Raw genomic sequence first — 25,493 nt, forward strand, 5'->3', positions numbered from 1 at the left:
CATTATGTAAATGAGCTGCACAATTTTTTTTTTCACATGCAGACTTTCCTCATTGATGTTAGACTCGCAAGAGAAATTGACATGGTGCGGATCTGAAAGACGTGCCGCATGTCAGTTTCTGCGGGTGATCCGCAGGTGCACAGAGATGCATAGTGGACATGGGATTTCTAGAAATCCATCCACTATGCTGTAACATCTGGACGCTGCGGGTTTGACGCTGCATAACACACAGCCTCAAACCCACAGCGGCTCCTGACCGTGGCCACATACCCTTACTGATTATGCAGTGTGCATCCGAAGCACTACCAGCTTGTGTGAACAGGCTATTAAACGACCACCAACCAACAAACGTTGCCGCTTGACGGATGTTTGTCACTGCACACCACACTCAAAAAAAATATTTATGGTATTACTTCATCAAGATTGTTGGATTGGTGTAAGTTGTGCCAAGTTTTTTAAGAGATGCACATAAATTTTGTGCATCTTTGGCCTGTCCAACCAGAAGACGAAAACCATGCCTACTAGATCCTGGCGTCAATTTCACCTTCACCTTCAGTATGTGCTAAAAGTCAGTATTTTTGCCCAACGCAAAAGGGCAATAGTCATATCATTTTTGCACAGATGCCCTGTGATTCAAATTTTGCAACTTTTGGAAACCAAAAAACCGGCATAGAGAGTTTATGAATTCCACCCTTCCTCCCCAGCATGCTTGTTATATAGGGAATCTAGATTGTAAGCATCATGGGCACAGTGAGTGTTGTGTACAGGATTCCCAGATATGCTGATACTATATAAATAATAGATTGTGAAAATACAGAATTTAATACAACATCTGAAATGTCATAGTGAGCTGCACCACTTTAGCGGTTTTCCTACTTGTCTCTCTGGTGCAGAGATTTGTGTGGACGCCGTATACTTTCAATGAGCAGAGCAGAACACCACAAAGGGGAGCAGCCACTGACCCTTAGATTTGGGGATCAATAGAAGTCTCCACACCTAGACCATTATTTATTTTTTATTTTTTTAGTGATGGTCCAGATCTGCCTGAGCGTGAAGAAGGAGAAGGGGAGGAAAGTGACCTGGAACACGCTGCATTTAACAACTGGAACACTCCAAGAAGGTTTGCCCAAATGTGTTTTACTCTATTCCGCAGAAACTGAATGAATGCCTGGAACATCTTTGCCAGATAATCCACAGTACTATGTGTCTATGTGCATGTAATATTCATGAGCTAATTTCTGTCTTTTATCTGTATCCTCCAGGGTGGAGCTTTGGAGAGAGCCTGGGAAATCACTGGGGATCAGCATTGTTGGTGGCAGAGGCATGGGGAGCCGTCTAAGCAATGGGGAAGTAATGAGAGGAATCTTCATTAAACATATTCTGGAGGACAGTCCGGCAGGAAAGAATGGAACACTGAAAACTGGAGATAGGATTGTGGAGGTACATATGGGCAAGTCTTTGATGGCGACAGCGTTGAGCATTGTTCTCTGAGTCCTGGCTGCAGAAATATTACATTTGGCTTTTAAGTTGAATTCTATACTTTTCTCCTTGTAGAGTTTACTTGCCATATAGTTGCACTGGAAAGTATATATTGAATTAGGGTCTGATTACACCGACCGATTGGTAGCACGATACGACCGCTGATCAGTAAATGTTTACTTACCAGCGGTCATTTTACTGCCTGTTTACACAGGCTAAAGTACACGATGCGCACTGAGTGATCTATACTCGATTGTTCGATTCTTCAGTGCGTTTAGTCTGCCTTTATTCTCGGCAGCACGAGTCCTGTTTACACAGGATGATGCACCGCGAGAATGATGATCTTTTATGCTGCATCAAAGATCCTTTCACCTGATGACCGAGCATTTTGCTCGTTTATCGGGTGGTCGGGAGCCTATTTATATGGCAACAGAATTATGTAATGGCCGTTTTTTACAACACTCTCTCGCGATTATCTTGCAGTGTAAATACCGCTTTACGCTTGCTATAGTTGTGTAAGGGTTAAACACACTCTTCTGGTCTCTGGTGACTTCTCTTGGATTATTTTACTTACAAAATTAATAAGTACCAGGAATTGTCCCAGTGAAGACCGGAAACAAACTGAGACGACAGTGTGCTGGAGAAAGTTGCACCAAATGCATTAAGAATTGATGAATTTGGCACATTTGTTGGCTGCTTTGTGCGTGTGCACCGCAAGGAATGTCGCCGACTGGAATACGTTTCTATTGAGTAATTTTTCGGCATGGCCCCTTCTTGGCTAGGCTCCACCCACTTTTAAAAAGTGTTTGGGACTGGTGTAAAAACGCCAAAAAGTGCTACACTTTTGCTCAACTATAAGTTGCCTTGAATTTTTTACAATTTGAAGCAGTTTTACATCAGACTTCTGACAAATCTGATGAGTCTGTAAGTTTTTTGGTTTCAGTGAGTAAGGCTACTATGTTCAATCTTAAACTGTCTCTTTCTGTTTGCTTTAATGAGTCGACGGTCAGCCGTAAGCCTCAGATTAACTTTGGAGACCCCAGTTGTCGCTTGCGATCCTTGCAGTAAAGCCATTTAGAACATCACTTACAACATAAAGCTGTCGTCCCAAGGCTTTTTGCACAATAAAGCCTATTACTGACATCCATTTATAACACTTCTCTAATGCTTGCATGCATCAGTGCGGCAGCCATAGGAGGAGACTTCTTTTTACTGCTTTTAGTGTTATCCTTTAGCACAAATCCCAAGGGTAACGCAGGAGATCTCCTAAACTATTGCTTTTATCCAATTTTTTTTTCTGTCGTCTTTCTCTGTAAATAAATTGTGTTTTAGGTGGATGGTATTGATCTCAGAGATGCCAGTCATGAGCAGGCAGTGGAAGCCATAAGAAGAGCTGGAAATCCTGTTGTCTTTCTGGTTCAGAGTATCGTCAACAGACCCCGGGTGAGTACATGAAATGCTTGCCTTTAGGTGGTGGTGGAGCACTTTTTGTTATGTATAAGGAGGGCTCATTCAGACATCCAAGATTTTTCTGATGAAAAAAAATAAATGACAAAGCTTCTTCTATACATTGTAATGTTAATCACGGACAGCTCCGATGCCAGCCGTGTGCTGTCCGTGATTTTTATGGACTCATAAACTTGTGTGGGTAAAAAACTGGACATGTCTCCATGATTTTTTGAAGACCACTCAGACATGTGAAGCGCCCAATAGACTATATTGGGTGCATGTTCTATGCGTGAAAAACACAGAACACGTATGCACGCATATGACTCATGGACGTCTGAATGAGGCCTACGTTGTTTAAGACATTCAAAACAATTGATAGCATCAGTTAAAGGGATCCTAAATAGTGATGAGCAAGCGTGCTCGTTTAACCCTTTCACCAAGCATGCTCTGGTGCTTTCCGAGTATCTTTGGCGTGCTCGTATATTATGTTCGAGTCCTTGCGTCTGCATGATTTACAGCTGTAAGACAGCCTCAACACATGCAGGGATTGCCTGTTTGTTAGGGAATCCTCACATGTGTTCAGGCTGTCTTACAGCTGTAAATCATGCAGACGCAGGGACTCGAATATAATATACGAGCACGCCGACGATGCTCGGCAAGCACCCGAGCATGCTCTTTGAAAGGGTTAAATGGGCACTCTTGCTCATCACTAGTTCTAAAGTAATATAAGTAAGGTTCGAATAGATGCATTGTGTCTCAGAATTCGGCTGTGTCAGGGGTGGTGGGTCCTGTTTTGGCAATTAGGAATTTCTATATACCAGTGTAACAGTATGTTCACACATGTCGGATATGTTGCGGATTTTCCCAAAGGAAGACCTCATTATTGCTATATTATTGCTATATTATTGCTATATTAGTGCTATATTGCTTTTTACAGTACCAGCATTGTGGATGAGATTTTACGAAATCTCATCCACATGCCGGTAAGGAAATTGGCAGTAGGAACTGACTGGTTCTGTGGAATTGACATCTGCTGCCTTTCAAATGATGCCGCGGATTTCTACTTCTATGCAGATTACCACTCTGTAGTGCAGAGATCGACAGCATTCCGATATGAAATCTGCAACAAAATCTGCACAATTCAGTATTGATCTTGCCTTAGCAGACTTCTCTGCGGATTGTTCTTTGTGGACATATTCTGAAGCTTTAGGAGTACTCCTGAGTCCATATATACCAATATACAGACTTGCATAAATAAATTGCCCCTCCACTCTTTGCAGATCCTTATCTGAATTGTGACATGGAGTTCATGACAACTTTCCTGTTTTATCATGACTTTAGGAACCACATAAATAGAGGCTGCTATGGGGTCTACAGTGTACGTCTCTGATCAGCTCTGCGCTGTAATCATAGTTTACTATAGATATTGATAATAGAATGTATCATGATCACTAACCAATAGAAGCAAACACTTATACCTTTCTTGTAACTTGAACCCAGCCCTCCAATAATTGTTTCTGTTTCCCTAATTTTCTCCTCTAGCCTGAATCTTTGTATTGCTCATCTGCCTCTGCTTTCAGGGGTCCGTCACATACTAACCCCTTCTCTCACAAATCACCCAAGGTAAATATTCTGCTTGCTTGCCATTCATTTTTGGAGGGTAGACACATTGAGGGAGATTTGAGACAAGATGCCTTCAAATTACCCCAACCCACCACCCTTCCCCCAACATCTGGATTTACACAGTCTTCTTAGATTCTAGGCCTCCCTATCAGATTCCTATATAGACCTAACTATTAACTGGATGTAGTGTTTTTTTAATCATTATATTCTTTTAATTTGGGTTGTTGCTGGTCAGTTATAGATGACAAGAAATGTAGAAAACACAATGCTTTGGGGTTAATGTGACCACTCTACCAATAAAAGCCTCCTAGATTCTAAGGCCAAATTTGTAGAGTTGCTAGTACTTTTTTCCAGATATAATATGGGTCCAACACTTGAATGGTAATATGTGTGATTTTTATCTGTGAAAAATAGAATTCAGGCAATTGATTAAAGGGGTTGCCTCACTTACCACAATGTTGGCTTCTAAGTGATGTTTCCTCTCCGACCATCATTGACTTTAGTGATACAGCCCCTTTCTTAGTTATTTTTTTTTTCTTTTTTGGTTTAATAGTAATAATATTGTGTTTTTATTTTTTTTTTTAGAAGCAAAGCTTGCCTTTACAGAGCACCTTTGGTACTAAACCTCTCTTCCGATGCACTAACCCATTTGCTGATTCCTCCCAGTTCACCACTAACAAGGTTGGATCTTTTTTACTAGTTTGCCTGTTCCCCAGATTTGCACTTCTTGTCTAGCTTACTTATTAGTATGCAATAACGGGTGCAGTATTTGGATGCATTTATGTACAAAGGGCTGGAGAACCATACAGAACTGCATTACAGATACTAATAGTTTTCTGAAAAGTAATGTTTAATGGCCATTTAAAGGGTCTGGAGGTTCCATTCCATTCCCATGTACGGGTGCTAAATTATACAAAATTCAGTTAGTGTCCAAAATCATCTGGGCCTAACTGTGTGTAATTATCAAGGACTGAAAGTACCGTACATAGTTAGCATAGTTTTTTTCTATTTTAGTTTATTTCTTATAATGGGTTTTCCAGTCCATATTAAATAAAAATCTATACAAAACTATCTGCCACAACCCAACCAAGCCCTCCAGATCAGTGGCTCACTGGGTCACCTGCATGATCACTTGGGCACGTCAGTATTGGTACTCTGAAAAGTATATCATCACTGTGCCAAGTAGCTAACTGCCATTGCCCTGTGATAATCCATGATCTTAAATGTCATATTTTATTGTATTATTATATACTGAGCAATTACTGGAGACGCAGTGGGCCGACTTGTAGACATGTCAAGGAAACCCTGTAATAAGTATATCTGAAAGATAATTTATTTTTTTCACTCCTACCTCTGTTTTAGAAATCAGAAAATCCTGTATTTTCATTAATCCCAGCTCCTTTTCCTCTTGTCATCACCCTATAAATGAAATGTCCTGTCTACCCCCTATTTTAAGTGTTCCATACCCCTCTAAGTGCATTTGGTATGAGATTAATCGTTAAATAGTGACACCAAGTACACAATTTTGCATCCTCTGTATTATCTGTATATTTTCTAAGGTTGCACTTTTTATCATTTAAGACTCTATTCTCTTGTCACTGTAGGCTACAATGAATCCGGTTAGAATTGCTTTCCGTTGTTCCCCAACTAACCCCTTTGCTCCCACGCCATTTAAGGTTTGTCTGAGTGCTGACATTTAGTAACTGGCCATACTTCTCCATTGTTAGTGTGCACTTGTTTGTGGTCCATGTATGATGTGACGTGTCATTTTTAGTTTGTGAAGCACTTGTTGACTGTCCAATGGAAAGTATGAGATTGTAACCTATGTACCTACTGTGTCCTTCATTGTTTTTATGTTCATCCATGGAGCATGGCCATCAAGTGGTGGTTGTTTTGTATATTGGATGCATTTTTGCATGTCTATCTAAAGGTGGTCATACGCATTAGACTAAAGTTGGCCGAACCCTCTGATTTTCTTTTGGACCAACTATCTAATAGCTTTCGTCAGATGACAAAGAGAAGAGCTATTAGGCATGTTAAGTTTCAGTGTACCTAATCCTTTATTCTCAAGGAAGGTAAGCTACCAAAAGGTGTCTGGAAGCAACTTATTCTCCTCTTTCCATTATGAACATATGACCGAATTGTAGAACTTAGAGTGCGAATATGTAGGGAGGTCAGGAGGACTAGCTGTTGGCTGAACGAGTGTTCGACCAACAAGTTTTGAAAGTGTTTGACCACCTTTAATGCTAGTTTTACTATCAAAATGTAGTGCATGTATGTTTTTATTTTCATGCTAATCTCCTTGTATTGGACAATATGACTTCCATTACTTCTGCCTTTCGGATAGGATTAAGTTGTACTTGTTCTTAACATGATGTTCTGTTAAGACGTGGGGTTAACAGGCTGGCCACATTGCTATTGATTGGAGATTCCAGGGCCTCCTGACCGATGCCATTAGCTCATGTACCTGGAAAGCGTAATGTGCAAAGTGCCCCAAGAATGCAAAAATGTTGAACCAGCTGTTATGTGTAAAAAAAAAAATATATATATATACTTCCAAGCACACTCGCATGTATTTTAGCATACCTTTCTAACTGAGCTTCAATATGAGTCATTTTTATACTGCCATATATTCGGCAGGGCTGGCTAAGCAAGGCAGGTGTTTTCTTTAGTGTACAATGTGTGTTCTCTTCGCCTTTTTGTTCAGTCACTTGGATTTCTCATGGTTTAAAGCCCTTATGAGTATTCCTCTTTGTGGTCCTGGTTGGATATTGTTTGACTATCAGGTTCTTCACCCCTGCATCAAGATTCTTCCTGTTCAGTTTACGAAGTCTAGTATTTTGATCTTCGCGGAATGAACGAACAAAACACAGACCGGTTACCAAAAACTCCAGTATATGGTGACCATTTGTCTCTGACTTTTGTGAGGCCTCCACGTTTTGTAGAGGGTGTACAACAGACAAAGCAAACCAAGGTATACAACTGTTTGGATATAAAATGTCACCAATTTAATAGTACAGCTTAGAGGGTTCCAGGTACATTGAACATCAAAGCAAAAACTCATGTGGGGCCTTGTTCTTTTGTAGGGGCTGTATGATAGACCACTTCTTAGGGTAATATGATGCTTTTTGTTGTGGTACTTTGACAGCAGCACAATTTTAGTCTTTCGAGAAAAAAATATTTATTAGTGCATATTGTTCAAACATTTTGAAGATCTGATTTTGGCCAAGGATGGGGCATGATTTCTTTTTCTAGAAAATCATTCAACAAAAAGAGAACCACCGAATGATAGGTCCAAATAAGAATAGAGACAAAATTATAATACATAAAAAACCTTTATTGAGAAGCAATGGTTAAGTGGCACTACATGCACAAGCATGTTCGCACTGCAGAGCCATATATATAGATTAACAAAAAATTATTATGTTAATAGTACACAACAATCAATGCACTGGACCAAGTATCAGAAAGATGACCATCATGTGTAGTCATATATTGATAAACATCGAACCAATGCATACAATATATATATAGATATGCATTAAATAATAATGCATGTCGTATCCATAGGAGATGGTCAATTTATAATAAGTCAGTGGCATCACAAACTGGGAATCAGGGGTGGATAGATAACTGCATAGCTGGTCCAGCTACATAAATGACGCCGTGCGGCACAGCCCCGATGTGCGTTTCGGACGCACATCTTTCGGGGGCTCCTGACGAAGGACGTGTGTCCGAAACGCGCGTCGGGGCTGTGCCGCACGGCGCAATTTATGTAGCTGGACCAGCTATGCAGGTATCTATCTACCCCTGATTCCCAGTTTGTGATGCCACTGACTTATTATAAATGTACCATCTCATATGCATACGACATACATTAATTATTATTTATTGCATATCTATATATACAGTGCCTACAAGTAGTATTCAACCCCCTGCAGATTTAGCTGGTTGACACATGCGGAATTAACTTGGCATTGTGACATTTGTACTGTAGATCAGCCTGGAAGTGGGAAATGCACTGCAGCAAATTTTTTTTTTTTTTTTTTTTATTAAAACGTTAAAAGTTAATTCAGAGTGTCATTTATTATTCAACCCCTCAAACCACAAGAATTCTGTTTGGTCCCCCTAAAGTATTAAGAAGTAGTTCAGGCACCAAGAATAATGAGCTTCACATGTGTGGATTAAAGATCTCTTTTGCCAGCCTTTTCTGACTATTTAAGACCCTCACCAAACTTGTGAACAGCACTCAGACATGGTCAACATGGGAAAGACAAAGGAGCATTCCAAGGCCATCAGAGACAAGATCGTGGAGGGTCACAAGGCTGGCAAGGGGTACAAAACCCTTTCCAAGGAGTTGGGCCTACCTGTCTCCACTGTTGGGAGCATCATCCGTAAGTGGAAGGCTTATGGAACTACTGTTAGCCTTCCACGGCCTGGACAGCCTTTGAAAGTGTCCTCCCGTGCCGAGGCCAGGCTTGTCCGAAGAGTCAAGGCTAACCCAAGGACAACAAGGAAGGAGCTCCGGGAAGATCTCATGGCAGTGGGGACATTGGTTTCAGTCAATACCATAAGTAACGTACTCCACCGCAATGGTCTCCGTTCCAGACGAGCCCGTAAGGTACCTTTACTTTCAAAGCGTCATGTCAAGACTCGTCTACAGTTTGCTCATGATCACTTGGAGGACTCTGAGACAGACTGGTTCAAGGTTCTATGGTCTGATGAGACCAAGATCGAGATCTTTGGTGCCAACCACACACATGACGTTTGGAGACTGGATGGCACGGCATACGACCCCAAGAATACCATCCCTACAGTCAAGCATGGTGGTGGCAGCATCATGCTGTGGGGCTGTTTCTCAGCCAAGGGGCCTGGCCATCTGGTCCGCATCCATGGGAAGATGGATAGCACGGCCTACCTGGAGATTTTGGCCAAGAACCTGCGCTCCTCCATCAAGGATCTTAATATGGGTCGTAATTTCATCTTCCAACAAGACAACGACCCAAAGCACACAGCCCAGAAAACCAAGGCCTGGTTCAAGAGGGAAAAAGTCAAGGTGTTGGAGTGGCCTAGTCAGTCTCCTGACCTTAACCCAATTGAAAACTTGTGGAAGGAGCTCAAGAATAAAGTCCACATGAGACACCCAAAGAACCTAGATAACTTGGAGAAGATCTGCATGGAGGAGTGGGCCAAGAAATAGAGGAATCCAAGTTATCTGTAAACAGAAAGATTGCGAGGGAATATTTAGCTAACATAAATGAGTTCAAGTCTCCAGGTCCAGATGAATTACACCCCAGAGTACTGAAGGAGATCGTAGAAGAAATTTTAGAACCACTCTCCATAATCTTTGAAAATTCTTGGAGAACAGGAGAAGTCCCAGAAGACTGGAGAAGAGCAAATGTTGTTCCTATCTTCAAAAAGGGGAAGAAGGTGGACACAGGGAACTATAGGCCGGTGAGTCTGACTTCTATACCAGGAAAGATCTTTGAACAAATTATTAAACAACATGTATGTAAGTACCTGGATAAGAATGAAGTGATTAACCAGAGTCAGCATGGGTTTGTAGCTAACAAGTCATGTCAGACTAACTTAATTTCCTTCTATGACCGAATCACTGACTGGGTGGATCAGGGAATGCTGTAGATATAGTATATCTTGACTTCAGCAAAGCATTTGACAAAGTATCTCACACCATCCTTATTGAAAAAATGACCAAGTATGCAATGGACCAGGCAACTGTGGATTCATAACTGGCTTAGTGATCGGACTCAAAGGGTGGTTGTAAATGGCTTCACATCCAGCTGGATGAATGTCTCAAGTGGGGTACCACAGGGCTCCGTCCTGGGACCTGTATTGTTCAACATCTTTATCAATGATTTAGATGAAGGAATTGAGGGTAAACTGATTAAATTTGCTGATGACACAAAGCTAGGAGGGATAGCTAATACTAGAGAAGAGAGAGGGAAGATTCAAAAAGACCTAAATAAACTGGAGCAGTGGGCAGCAACCAACAGAATGGTTTTTAACAGGGAAAAATGCAAAGTACTACATCTGGGCAATAAAAATGAAAAAAGCATATACAGAATGGGAGGAATAGAGATAAGCAACAGTACATGTGAAAAAGACTTAGGTATACTAATAGATTATAGACTGAACATGAGTCAACAGTGTGATGCAGCAGCAAAAAAGGCAAATACAATTCTGGGATGTATTAACAGAAGCATACAGTCTAGATCACGTGAAGTCATTATCGGTCTTTACTCCTCTTTGGTCAGACCTCATCTGGAATACTGTGAATACTGTGTACAGTTTTGGGCACCACATTTTAAAAAAGACATAGACAAACTGGAGCAAGTTCAGAGAAGAGCGACCAGAATGGTGACTGGTCTGCAAACCATGTCCTATGAGGAACGGTTGCAGGATTTGGGAATGTTTAGCTTGCAAAAAAGAAGACTGAGAGGAGACTTAATAGCTGTCTACAAATATGTCAAGGGCTGTCACGTTGTAGAAGGATCATCTTTATTCTCATTTGCACAAGGAAAGACTAGAAGCAATGGGATGAAACTAAATGGGAGGAGACACAGATTAGATATTAGAAAAAACTTTTTGACAGTTAGGGTGATTAATGAGTGGAACAGGCTGCCACGAGAGGTGGTGAGTTCCCCTTCAATGGACGTCTTCAAACAGAGGCTGGACAGAAATCTGTCTGAGATGATTTAGTGAATCCTGCTTTGAGCAGGGGGTTGGACCAGATGACCCAGGAGGTCCCCTCCAACTCTACCATTCTATGATTCTATGATTCTATAAGATAACTCCACAGACCTGTGCCGGCCTGATCAGGTCTTATAAAAGACGATTATTAGCTGTAATTGCAAACAAGGGTTATTCCACAAAATATTAAACATAGGGTTTTACAATAATTGACCCACACTTTTATGTTTAAAATTTAATAAAATTCAACTGAGCAACATAACTTTTTGGTTTGTAAGATTTATGCTTCTGTTCATAAAACCTACTCTCGTTTGCAGTTTGAAGGCTCTAACTTATTTGCATCTTATCAAACCAGCTAAATCTGCAGGGGGTTGAATACTACTTGTAGGCACTGTATATATTGTATGCATTGGTTCTTTGTTTATCAATATATGACTACACATGATGGTCATCTTTCTGATACTTGGTCCAGTACATTGATTGTTGTGTACTATTAACATTAATTTTAAAATTTTTTGTTAATCTATATATATGGCTCTGCAGTGTGGACATGCTTGTGCATGTCGTGCCACTTAACCATTGTAGCTTTTTCCCTGTAGTGTACTCAAGACAAACTTTGAAAACTACGGTTACCACTGATTGATTAAAGGGGCTATCCAGATTGGCAAGTCTTTTGACAAATGCTGATTACTAGTCGTCCAGCAATGCGAAAAGAGTTTTGGGATGTGCCACATGATGTTCACAATTCTGACAGCTAGTTCAGGATTGGAGTACAGATGTGTATAAACCGGTTTCTGACTTCCGAAAACCAGGGGTTTACATGTCACGTGACACACCTTGACATCAATGAATTTCCTTAGGGAGATCGGTAAAGGGTACACATCTGATCTTTGGGGGGATCAGTAAAGGGTATACATCTGATCTTTAGGCGGATTGGTAAAGGGTACACATCTGATCTTTAGGGGGATCGGTAAAGGGTATACAGTTGTGCTCAAAAGTTTACATTCCCCAGCAGAATTTTTTTCTTTCTTGGCTTGTTTTTGGTTGTCATTAAGATTTAAAAAGAGAAAACAGTAGTTTGCTAATAAATGGCTTCACCCAACCAATAACCATAAGTGGAGAAAAAGATTTTTTGTTATCATTCATATTTTCTGAAACAAGGCCAAGAAAGGAAAAATTCTGTGGGGGCATGTAAACTTTTGGGTACACATCTGATCTTTAGGGGGATCGGTAAAGGGTACACATCTGATCTGGCAAATAGAGGGAACACCCTCTCCTGAATTCCAGAAACTTTCAGCCATTTTAAAATGGATTTTCTGAAGCATATGTCTTTGAGTTGCTTAATAAATATAATAATAGGATAAATGACTTTGTGCGCATGTGTTATGCATATAATAACGTTCCTTTAATCCAGTATTATTGAGACTTGGTAAATGTCACATTTTCATGTAATCTTGGAAAGCTACATATAATTCACTTATAAATCGTGTATTTCATGTTTTGTGAAATTCACACAATGTCTTTGATTTGTCTGACATAAATAGACTTTCAGATTATTAAATGCCCGATTAAAGGAATTGCACTGTATAGCTATATGTACATTATTTTTGGCAACATTTCCTAATGATTGTCTTTTTTGTTTCTTTTTATAAGGCTTCCAGTAATTCTGATTCAGACTCAGAAAAAACAACTTTTTCCAATCTTACTACTGCACCAGTGACCTCAATGAGTTCTGACAGTGCTCCGCTAGGCACTGCCGCATTCAGCGGAGATCCCGAAAAAGAGGACGAGTTTGGCTACAGTTGGCGTAAGTTGCCAATTATAACTAAAATAGTGCTTTAAGCTAATTCAATCTGTCACTTTAAAAGATAAAAACTTCAGATGGTGATGGTTTCATGGATTTTCTTTTTTTATATTTAATAGAATATTTTTGATGGAGTCCCTTTATTTAATTTATGAAAGTATTTTATGACAAGCTGCTTCACCATATTATTACATGGGTTTTCTGGGATTTAATGAGCGTAAAGGATTTTATTAACCCCTTCACGACCTTGGGATTTTCAGTTTTTTCGTTTTTTGCTCCCCTTCTTCCCAGAGCCATAACTTTTTTTTATTTTTCCATCAATATGGCCTTGTGAGGGCTTTTTTTTTGCGGGATGAGTTGTACTTTTGAATGACACCATTGATTTTTACCATATAGTGTACTGGAAAACAGGAAAAAATTCCAAGTGTGATGAAATTGCAAAACTAAAGTGCAATTCCACAATTGTTTTTTTGTTTTTTTTTACCATGTTCACTAAATGCTAAGACTGACCTGCCGTTATGATTCCTCAGCTCATTACGAGTTCGTAGACACCAAACATGTATAGGTTCTTTTTTATTTAAGTGGTAAAAAAAAGGCTCCATTTTTCGAGATCTGGGGCCGGGCTTATTTTTTCCGTGCCGAGCTGACATTTTTATTGATACTATTTTGGGGTAGATATGATGTTTTGATCGCCTGTTATTGCATTTTATTGCAATGTTGCGGTGACCTAAATCCATAATTCTGGCGTTTTGATTTTTTTTCTAGTTACGCCGTTTACCGATCAAATTCATTTAGTTTATATTTTGATAGAGCGGGCAATTCTGAACGCAGTGATACGAAACGTGTGTTTTTTATGTTTTTTTGTTTTATTTTGAATGGGGCAAAAAGGGGGTGATTGGAACTTTTTGTATTTTTTTTTAATATTTGTTAAAACATTTTTTTTTACTGGCTTTAATAGTTTACTTAGGAGACTTGAACCTGCGATCATCTGATCGCTTGTGATACACATAGCAGGGCTTCAGCTGTCATGTGCATGAAAAGATGCAGGCTCAGCACTGGAGCCAACATCAAAGGGAAGGAGGTGACCTATGATGTACCTATACATCATAGGTCGTAAAGGGGTTAAATAAAGAACTATAACATTAACACCTTTATGACGTGTGCCATAATAGTACGACACACGTCATAACCCCCGTTTGGTGCGTGCTCCGACGCTGAACTCGCACCTTTCCGGGCACATGACGGCTTATCTATACAGCTGACATGTGCCCGCAACAGCCACGGGTGGAATTGCGATCCATCCGCGGCTGTTAACTAGTTAAATGCCGCTGTCAATCTCTCACTCAACTCGCGCTTCCGGGAAGCGTGTCATTGGCCCCGCCCATCAGCCACCCCGTCATATGATCGCGGGTAGCTGATGGGTTGGCATAAGAACCCGGGGTCTGCAGGAGACCCCTGTGGTTGTCATTGTCAGATTGCTATTAGCGCCGCCCAGTGATTGACGCTCATAGCAAGTGAGTAAATCTGCTCATCGCCTGTGTGTAGCAGAGGGGATCAGGTAACTGCAGCTTCTAGTCTCCCATGGAGACTACTGAAGCAAGCAAAAAGTGTAAAAAAAAAAATGTTTAAAAAAAAATCTAAACGTTTAAATCACCCCCCTTTTGCCCCATTCCGAATAAAACAATAAAAAAAAATCACACATACACATATTTGGTATCGCCGCTTTCAGAATCGCCCGATCTATCAGTATATAAAAATAATTAATCCGATCGGTAAATGGCGTAATGAGAAAAAAAATCTAAACGCCAGAATTACACTTGTTTGGTCGCTGCAATAGTACAATAAAGTGCAATAACGGGCGACCAAAACATCGGATCTACCCCAAAATGGTATCAATAAAAACGTCAGCCCGGCGCGCAAAAAATAAGCCCTCACCCGGCCCCAGATCCCGAAAAATGGAGACACTACGGGTCTCGGAAAATGGTGCCTTTTTTTAAGCAAACTTTGGATTTTTTTTTCACCACTTAAATAAAAAAGAACCTATACATGTTTGGTGTCTATGAACTCGTAATGGCAGGTCAGGTTTAGCATTTAGTGAACATGGTCTAAAAACAACAACCAAAAAACAACTGTGGAATTGCACTTTTTTACAATTTCACCACACTTGGAATTTTTTTCCCGTTTTCCTGTACATGATATGGTAAAACCAGTGATGTCGTTCAAAAGTACAACGTTCCCGCAAAAAATAAGCCCTCAAACGGCCATATTGATCAAACAATAAAAAAGTTATGGCTCTGGGAAGAAGAAAGGGGAGCAAAAAACAAAAACGGAAAATGGCCTGGTCATTAAGGGGTTAAAAAGCTTTTACCTGTTGAATCTTCTGCTGTCCCAAGGACATCTCTCCAGCGATCCCCACTGGTCCTGTAGTGATGACGTCCTGCCTGTTAGTCATCAGTCTGATGACAGGACATCATTACTGCAGGAGCAGCTGGGACCACCAATTCCTTAATTTGGGTTCGATTTTGAAAAATCAAGGAAAACTCTTCTAAATTTTCTGTTGTTTCAAAGAAGTTTGCATATATTAATAGTGCAGACAAATATAAGAAACTTTGTAAAATATGTTATGAGAAAAAACTTCTTTCTTCATTTATGAACACTTCTCTCCCTGCCTAAGTGGCTCAGATAGGCATCCTAAAGACATTGTATGCATGTACTCTTAAAAGATGTCTACCACCAGGTTTTTGCTACACAATCTGAGAGCAGCATGTTGTAAGAATAGAGACCCTGATTCCAGTGATGTTTCGCTTACTTTGCTGCTTGCTGTGCTTTTGATATAATCACTGTTTAATCTGCTTCAGATATAGCAGTTCTCTAAATGCTGAGCTCTGTACAACCCCGTCCACACCACTGACTGGCAGCTTCCTGTGTACACTGTGCATAGGTAGAAGGCTGCCAATTTGTGGTGGGGGCGGAGTTATACAGAGTTCATGAATATAGGCGGCACGGTGGCTCAGTTGTTAGCACTGCAGCCTTGGGTCCTGGGTTCAATCCCACCAAGGACAACATCTGTAAGGAGTTTGTATGTTCTCCCCGTGTTTGCGTGGGTTTTCTCTGGGTTCTCCGGTTTCCTCCCAGACTCCAAAGACATACTGATAGGGAATGTAGATTGTGAGCCCCAATGGGGACAGTGATGATAATGTCTGTAAAGTGCTGTGGAATTAATGGCTCTATATAGGTGAGTAAAATAAATAAATAAAATAATATGTAGTAATACCTGGCAGGTTTACTAGTCCTATAGTGATAATCTCCTCCTGTTTGGTGATTTTATCAAAACTACAGAAAGCAGTCCAGTAAGTGACACATCGCTGGAATCAGGGTATCTGTCTCTAAATCATTCTGCTCTCAGATTAGCTAATAAAAGCCTGGCGATAGATTTCTTTTAAATAAACCCCTTTTCATCCGCTATATAAGTTACCATTCTCCATCACTGTATTTTTTCATTAGGATAACTTTTTGTCATGGAGGATAAGGATGGGTGGTAAGTATGAATATTCCAGTCAGTGAATATTGATAACATTTTTCGTTTCCTTTTTTTTCTTCTCATGATTTTTAATGAAACAAGTGTCACATTTTCCCTCCACAAACACTGGGGTTTTGCTTGAATGTTGGTTTGTATCTTCATAACTGGGTGAATCCTGTATCCGCTCACAAATCACAGATATAGCTGGGTTATCTAAAGATAGCAGTTTTGAGCCTCTCTCTATGGTAAAATGGTGGTAATAATGTGTTGTTGTTGCTAGGGGACCTCTGCACGTTTTTCTCCCAATTTTGCTGCAAAGAGCTAATTACTCATGTCTGTTCTTAGTATGATGGACTTGTTAATTAGTGCTTCTTCCTCCCATTTAGGAAAGATATCACAGCGGTATGGAAACCTGCCAGGAGAGTTGCGTATGATAGAGCTGGAGAAAGGGAAGACTGGATTGGGTCTGAGCCTTGCTGGAAACAAAGACCGATCACGAATGAGCGTCTTCATCGTGGGGATTGATCCAAATGGAGCAGCTGGCAAAGATGGCCGGTTGCAGATTGCCGATGAGTTATTAGAGGCAAGTATATGTCAATAAGCCGCCAGTGAATACATCCATTGTAGCTGGCAATGAAGACTCGGAATTCTATTTAGATAAAGATTCCCTTTCAATGACGACGACTTATATCTCACTAAGTGGAAGCCAAGGTATCTTTCTAAATCTTTTATTTTATGTCGCATTAAACGCAAAACAAAATTACCTTTTTTTTTGTATCATAATTCTACACAAATACCAAATAATAGAAATTTGTAAAGAATAAAGAGAACCAATAAAGGCTGAAATAGAGAACCAATGAAGGCTTGTGAGGTCATACGGCACCTCCATAAGCCTTTTTTTTTTTTTACTTTTTTTTTTGAGGAATGCGCCATCTACTCTTTTCTTTTCATTCTTCCAGGGAAGGATAGTATAGCAGGACACGAAGGCTTTGTGAAAAGCCGACGAATAGCGTACAGCAGTGCATGGGACTTCACAGTACCTTCCTATACCTCTGATTTCATTGCAGAGTATATACATGTGAGGCCTTAGTGTAATGTTTAGATAATGACCCAAAACATCAAATTCATACAGTAAGGGCATGCACAGGCAGCATGGTTTTACAACCCAAGAAATGTGCAGCTCAAGAGTCTCAATTTTAGGGTTTGTTCAAACCAGCATATTTTCGGTCTGTGTGTACGTTGGATGGCACATGGACCAATTATATACCTAATGTGCACATGAGTAATTTTCCACCTGGACCAATGGTCCGCCTGGAAAGAAATCGCAGCTTGCACTATTCTGTATAGTACATCCAATAGGTGGTTCCTGCACCACATTTGCGATGCGGACAAGCACAATGAGCCAAACATAGCACCCATAACACCCGCAATTTGCCTGTTTGTTTTTTTTAATATCGCCATCCCGGTCTGGGTGTTTGCTACAGATATGTAAGCGTATCAGCATCTAAAGTAAGGATTAGGTTTACATCAGACTTTGAATTCCAGTATTCTTTTCTGTATTAATAACAATAATAATCTATTTATTTATATAGCGCCAACACAGCGCTTTACAATTCAGACAATTTACAGACAATATTGGCACTGTCCCCATTGGGGCTCAATCTAGATTCCCTATCAGTATGTCTTTGGCGTGTGGGAGGAAACCGGAGAACCTGGAGGAAACCCATACAAACTCCTTGCAGATGTTGTCCTTGGTGGGATTTGAACCCAGGACCCCAGCACTGCAAGGCTGCAGTGCTAACCACTGAGCCACCATGCTGCCCGTTTAGGAACAGAATAACGGAATTCATAGCAGGTACAGATCCTTCACATGACGGCCATCATTGTTCTACAAGTGCTGTTGGCCTGCAGTGGGGTCCTTTAGATTTCTTTCTTGGTGCTCGTCATTTTTCTAGCAAAAATAATGCGTCATGAGGAAATCTATGATGGAGCCTTTTCCAACGTAGGTGTGAACCTAGCCTAAAGTTCAGTTATATTTCTGAGTGTTTTTAAATAGTTACTATTTTTTTATTGCCTTTCTGTTTTTATTTCATAGATTAATGGACAAATATTATATGGAAGAAGTCATCAGAACGCCTCATCAATCATCAAATGTGCACCATCTAAAGTCAAAATCATTTTTATCAGGTAAAAAACGTTCATACTGAAATATATACAGATATGTATATGTACATGTACTGTATGTGTGTATGTTTATACAGTGGTGTGAAAAAGTGTTTCCTGATTTCTTATTCTTTTGCATGTTTGTCACACTTAAATATTTCAGATCACAAAAAGAAATTACAATATTAGACAAAGATAACACAAGTAAACACAAAATGCAGTTTTTAAATTTAGCTCTTTACTATTAAAGGAAAAAAAATCCAAGCCTACAGGGCCCTGTATGAAAAAGTGATTGCCCTTCCCCCATAAAACATAAATTAACTGTGGTTTATCACATCTTTGAGAAGCTGAGTTCAATTTCCCTAGCCACACACAGGTCTGATTACTGCCACACATGTTCTCAATCAAGAAATCACTTAAATAAGACCTGCCTGCCAAAGTGAAGTAGACCAAAAGATCCTCAAAAGCTAGACATCATGCTGCAATCCAAAGAAATTCAGGAACAAATGAGAAGCAAAGTAATTGAGATCTAACAGTCTGGAAAAGGTTATAAATCCATTTCTAAAGCTTTGGTACTCCAGCGAACCACAGTGAGAGCCTTTACCCACAAATGGCAAAAACATGGAACAGTACCAACATTAAAATATGGTGGCGGTAGTGTGATGGTCTGGGGCTCTTTTGCTGCTTCAGGACCTGGAAGACTTGCTGTTGTACACTGTGTTCCAAATTATTATGCAAATAATATTTTCTCAGATTTTCCCAAATTACCTATATGAATTGCAGTCATTGTAATTTTCCAGTCAAATAACTATTAGAGTACAATTGAAAGGTTTTTGTACAAACTGCCTATGATAACAGTATATGTTTAAAAAAATAAAAAACTCAAGCTGCACTCAAAATGCATGTTCCAAATTATTATGCACAGCAGAGTTTTCAACCTTTTCATTTTAATAAAGAACAAAAAATGGTCATTTTTGAAATTATAAGCATTAGCAGGTTATTACAAACTGAAATCAAACAGTTTTCAACTCAAAACTTTATTCTAGGTGATGTTACATTTGCACATAGGACCCCTTGTTCGAAAGGAGCTTCTGAACTCTCTCGTCCATTGAATTTGTCAGGTTTTGGATGGTTTCTGCTTCAATTGTTTTGCACGAGGACAGAATACCCTCCCAGAGCTGTTGCTTAGATGTGAACTGCCTCCCGCCATCATAGACACTCCTTTTGATGATGCTCCAGAGGTTCTCAATGGGGTTGAGGTCAGGGGAGCATGGGTGCCACACCATAAGTTTGTCCCCTTTTATGCCCATAGCAGCCAGAGATGCAGATGTGTTATGTGCAGCATGAGACGGGGCATTATCATGCATGAAATGATCTCGATGGTCCAGATGGATGGAGTGGAGGATGGCTGGTTGATGGACACCCCATGCAAACACGGCTACGGCGCTAACAAAGAGGAGGTGGAGTAATGTTTTGGGCTGGAATCATGGGGAGAGATTGTCGGCCCCTTTAGGATTCCTGAAGGGGTAAAGATGAACTCCATAATGTATGTGGAGTTTCTCAAACAGCACTTCCTGCCATGGTTCAAGAAGAAGAACCGTGCATTCCGCAGCAAGATCATTTTCATGCATGATAATGCCCAGTCTCATGCTGCACATAACACATCTGCATCTCTGGCTGCTATGGGCATAAATTGGACAAACTTATGGTGTGGCACCCATGCTCCCCTGACCTCAACCCCATTGAGAACCTCTGGAGCATCATCAAAAGGAGTGTCTATGATGGCGGGAGGCAGTTCACATCTAAGCAACAGCTCTGGGAGGGTATTCTGTCCTCATGCAAAACAATTGAAGCAGAAACCATCCAAAACCTGACAAATTCAATGGACGAGAGAGTTCAGAAGCTCCTTTCGAACAAGGGGTCCTATGTGCAAATGTAACATCACCTAGAATAAAGTTTTGAGTTGAAAACTGTTTAATTTCAGTTTGTAATAACCTGCTAATGCTTATAATTTCAAAAATGACCATTTTTTTGTTCTTTATTAAAATGAAAAGTTTGAAAACTCTGCTGTGGATAATAATTTGGAACATGCATTTTGAGTGCAGTTTGAGTTTTTTATTTTTTAAAAAATATACTGTTATCATAGGCAGTTTGTACAAAAACCTTTCAATTGTACTCTAATAGTTATTTGACTGGAAAATTACAGTGACTGCAATTCATATAGGTAATTTGGGAAAATCTGAGAAAATATTATTTGCATAATAATTTGGAACACAGTGTAAATGGAACCAAGAATCCTGCTGTCTACTAAAAAATCCTGAAGGAGAATGTCTGGCCATCTGTTCGTGACCTCAAGCTGAAGCGCACTTGGGTTATGCAGCAGGACAATGATCCAAAACACACCAGCAAGTCCAACTCTGAATGGCCTAAGAAAAACAAAATTAAGACTTTGGAGTGGCCTAGTCAAAGTCCTGACCTTAATCCGATTGAGATGCTGTGGCATGACCTTAAAAAGGCGGTTCATGCTCAGAAACCCTCCAATGTGGCAGAATTACAACAATTTTGCAAAGGTGAGTGGGCCAAAATTCCTGCAGAGCGTTGTAAAAGACTTATTGCTGCTAAGGGTGTCCCAACCATTTATTCGGTTTAGGGGCAATAACTTTTTCACACAGGGCCCTGTAGGTTTGTATTTCTTTTTCCCTTTATAATAAAGACCTTAATTAAAAAACTGCATTTTGTGTTTACTTGTGTTATCTTTGTCTAATTTACATTTGTTTTGTGATCAGAAACATTTAAGTGTGACAAACATGCAAAAGAATAAGAAATCAGGAGGGGGCAAACACTTTTTCATATCACTATATATCAAAATATGTGATATATATCTAAATAGAGATGCTGTGGCATGACCTTGAAAAGGCGGTTCATGCTCGGAAACCCTCCAATGTAGCTGAATTACAACAATTTTGCAAGGATGAGTGGGCCAAAACTCCTCCAGTGCCTAGTAAAAGACTCATTGCCAGTTATCGCAGACTCTTGATTGCAGTTGTTGCTGCTAAGGGCAGCCCAACCAATTATTAGGTTTAGGGGGCAATCACTTTTTCACACAGGGCCCTGTAGGTTTGGATTTCTTTTTCCCTTAATAACAAAGACCTTCATTTAAAAACTGCATTTTGTATTCACTTGTGTTATCTTTGTCTAATATTTAAATTTGTTTTGTGATCTGAAATATTTAAGTGTGACCAACATGCAAGAAATCAGGAAGGGGCAAACACTTTTTCACACCACTGTATATGTGTATATATGTGTGTGTGTGTGTGTGTGTATATATATACAGTATATTTGTATATATACAGTACAAACCAAAAGTTTGGACACACCTTCTCATTTAAAGATTTTTCTGTATTTTCATGACAGTGGAAATTGTACATTCACACTGAAGGCATCAAAACTATGAATTAACACATGTGGAATTATATACTTAACAAAAAAGTGTGAAACAACTGAAAATATGTCTTATATTCTAGTTTCTTCAAAGTAGCCACCTTTTGCTTTGATGACTGCATTGCACACTCTTGGCATTTTCTTGATGAGCTTCAAGAGGTAGTCACCGGAAATAGTCTTCCAACAATCTTGAAGGAGTTCCCAGAGATGCTTAGCACTTGTTGGCCCTTTTGCCTTCACTCTGCCGTCCAGCTCACCCCAAACCATCTCGATTGGGTTCAGGTCTGGTGACTGTGGAGGCCAGGTCATCTGGCGTAGCACCCCATCACTCTCCTTCTTGGTCAAATAGCCCTTACACAGCCTGGAGGTGTGTTTGGGGTCATTGTCCTGTTGAAAAATAAATGATGGTCCAACTAAACGCAAACCGGTGGAATATCATGCCGCTGCAAGATGCTGTGGTAGCCATGCTGGTTCAGTATGCCTTCAATTTTGAATAAATCCCCAACAGTGTCACCAGCAAAGCACCACCCACACCATCACACCTCCTCCTCCATGCTTCACGGTCGAAACGAGGCATGTAGAGTCCATCCGTTCACCTTTTCTGCGTCGCACAAAGACACGGTGGTTGGAACCAAAGATCTCAAATTCGGACTCATCAGACCAAAGCACAGATTTCCACTGGTCTATTCAGTAGGACTATCCGCTGTGTATCCACCAGACTTCTGCACAACACAATTGATGGTCCCAACCCCATTTATAAGGCAAGAAATCCCACTTATTAAACCTGACAGGGCACACCTGTGAAGTGAAAACCATTTCCGGTGACTACCTCTTGAAGCTCATCAAGAGAATGCCAAGAGTGTGCAAAGCAGTCATCAAAGCAAAAGGTGGCTACATTGAAGAACCTAGAATATAAGACATATTTTCAGTTGTTTCACACTTTTTTGTTAAGTATATAATTCCACATGTGTTAATTCATAGTTTTGATGCCTTCAGTGTGAATGTACAATTTCCAAAGTCATGAAAATACAGAAAAATCTTTAAATGAGAAGGTGTGTCCAAACTTTTGGTCTGTACTGTATGTATGTATTTTTATGTAGCTTTGTTTTTATTTTAATTCTCATTTGATACTCATTTTTAGCTATAAATATTTCATTTTTTAAGGTTACAAGCTTCTTTTTGGCAAATATAGCATATAATATCTGCCAGGAAGATATTGGCATCTCACAGTTACAACTTGATTACATTGCAATATACTGTTGATTTTACAATTACTTATCATTTTGGAAAAAAACAGTGATGGTAATGGTACAATACCTATCCTAATCAGATCAATCTTTTAATGGTAATTACAATATGTCTGACTGTGGGCAAGGTTGATTTTATTTAATTAATGTAAAGAGGAGTTTAGTGAATTAAATTTGGACTGGTGGGGCTCTGCTGATACCCATATCTTTTAGAATCCATCTAAAGCTAATTAAAGAAGTATTGTTTCCATTATTTGCTTACATGTCATTCAAAGGCCCTGTTCACACTTTGCATGCAGAGAAGTTTCCTCCTTTTTGTGTGACTTTTTTTTTGTTTCTTGCATGAAAAACATGCAACAAAGCATCATCATGGTACACTAAGTCTGGGATTTTTGGTAACGCCACAATTAACCTGCGCTAAAGATGGAATTATTCACTATATGGGCCAGGTCATGCGGCCTATTCAGAAAACTGATGATTTTTTTTTCTCACTTGTGCAATCCTTTTTTTTTTTACAGCTGCTATTTATCATTTACAGTTTCCTATGTTACAGAATACAGGATACGGAAATGTATCCATAACAGTCGCATGCTAAATTGTGGCTCCGTTTGGCATCCAATTTTATTTTTTTTGCGCAACTGTGAATTTGAATGGGCTTGTCTCATCTGACACATGGAAGAAACGAGTGCACTGCCCCATTGAATAACTTTGGTCCTAGTGCTGTCAACGTGCTATCTGGTTTTTTAATGGACAGCACTCAAACCAAAAATATGGTTTTGTGAACGAGTTTTATGGCTGAAAAAATAAGTGCTACCTGCAGTTATATGAGAAAAGTTAAAGGCCCACGTGGATAGTACATAGATAAAAGCTGATCATCTGGGCACCTAACAACTCTCCCCTGACAGAACAAGGGGTGGGGTAAGGTATTTGTCCCACCCTTTATTCTCCAGCAGATAAGCCACTGCTAGAGCTTACTTTACCTGCTGTCCGCCTTGAAAATATATGTACAAGCCAAGCCAAATGCTTATGTGTATAGGGAACAATGCTAGCACAGCCAACAGCTATCACATATATAACGCCAGCTCGAGGCTGGATCCTTATTAACCAAGTCACTAACATCTACTAGAACCTTTTACTGAGATGTGCATAGGAAACATGAATTTACCACACCATCGCTAAATAGAGGAGGGTCACCATATAAAAGGTGCAGTAATGTGCACCTTGGTATGAGCAGTGTCTTAAAGAAGTTGTCCACTACTTTATTCTCCCCCCCCAATGTATCCCCCCGGGGCCCCTAAGACTTATTGTAAATACCTTCTGTTGCTGATAATGCCTGTGAGCGGCGCTATCGGTGGCCGCTCACAGGCAGCAAGTGACCCCCCCGCTGACTTCACGACAAGTGCTGGGGTCCCCGCGGTGGCTCCTGGGTTGTAACCCCTGCATCACACCCAGCATCCACCGCGTGCTTTCCCAATGAATGGGGAGAGGTGGAGTGCACGGTGGATGCTGGATGTGACGTGCGGGGTAACCCAGTAGCCACCGTGGAATCAGGAAGATCGTGACGCCCCAGTCACATGATGCCTGTGAGCAGCCAGTGATAGCGCCACTCACAGGCATTAGCAGCAACAGAAGGTATTTACAAGAAGTCTTAGGGGCCCGGGGGGATATAAAGTAGTGCACAACCCCTTTAATACACAATTATAAAAATGCCCTAGTTTGATAGTCTGCAACATCCCATTTTTAGGCTACTATATATCAAAGCAAGAGTTAGGGTTTCCCACGGTCAAAATATATTTTAATCGCGAGATCATGGATTAATAAGAAGTTCCACAATTGGATGTGTTTAAATAAAATGTTCCTGTGCTGAGATAATCTTATAAATGTGTCCCTGCTGTGTACTGTGTAATGGCTGTGTCTGACTGTACAGGTACATGGTCTCGTCTCATCATACCACATCTCCTGGGCAGAGGGGGGAAGCAAAAGAGAGTATACAGACAGAACAGCATGGGGTCACAGATACTGTTTTCTGTGAGGTAAGACATTTCACTGCCTCTTT

General features: G+C 40.2%; 1 protein-coding gene across 12 annotated transcripts in view; it reads left to right on the plus strand.

The window, feature by feature from the left end:
• The window catches only part of MPDZ (multiple PDZ domain crumbs cell polarity complex component), a 202,584-nt gene that overhangs the window by 120,516 nt on the left and 56,575 nt on the right, over positions 1 to 25,493 (plus strand). For 5 of the 12 annotated variants that reach the window (XM_073668027.1, XM_073668043.1, XM_073668057.1 and 2 more), the window contains 9 exons: positions 1,028 to 1,120; positions 1,263 to 1,440; positions 2,812 to 2,922; positions 4,471 to 4,551; positions 5,137 to 5,232; positions 6,156 to 6,227; positions 12,916 to 13,069; positions 16,973 to 17,169; positions 18,682 to 18,773. In XM_073668027.1, the coding sequence (XP_073524128.1) occupies positions 1,028 to 1,120; positions 1,263 to 1,440; positions 2,812 to 2,922; positions 4,471 to 4,551; positions 5,137 to 5,232; positions 6,156 to 6,227; positions 12,916 to 13,069; positions 16,973 to 17,169; positions 18,682 to 18,773 (1,074 nt within the window). The remainder of the gene's footprint in view (positions 1 to 1,027; positions 1,121 to 1,262; positions 1,441 to 2,811; positions 2,923 to 4,470; positions 4,552 to 5,136; positions 5,233 to 6,155; positions 6,228 to 12,915; positions 13,070 to 16,972; positions 17,170 to 18,681; positions 18,774 to 25,493) is intronic. The other 7 variants (XM_073668066.1, XM_073668169.1, XM_073668150.1 and 4 more) reach the window with 3 other exon arrangements.

Source organism: Phyllobates terribilis, unplaced genomic scaffold, assembly GCF_046119375.1.
Source record: "Phyllobates terribilis strain yellow unplaced genomic scaffold, ASM4611937v1 Scaffold_1__5_contigs__length_1240528914, whole genome shotgun sequence".
Taxonomy (NCBI): domain Eukaryota; kingdom Metazoa; phylum Chordata; class Amphibia; order Anura; family Dendrobatidae; genus Phyllobates; species Phyllobates terribilis.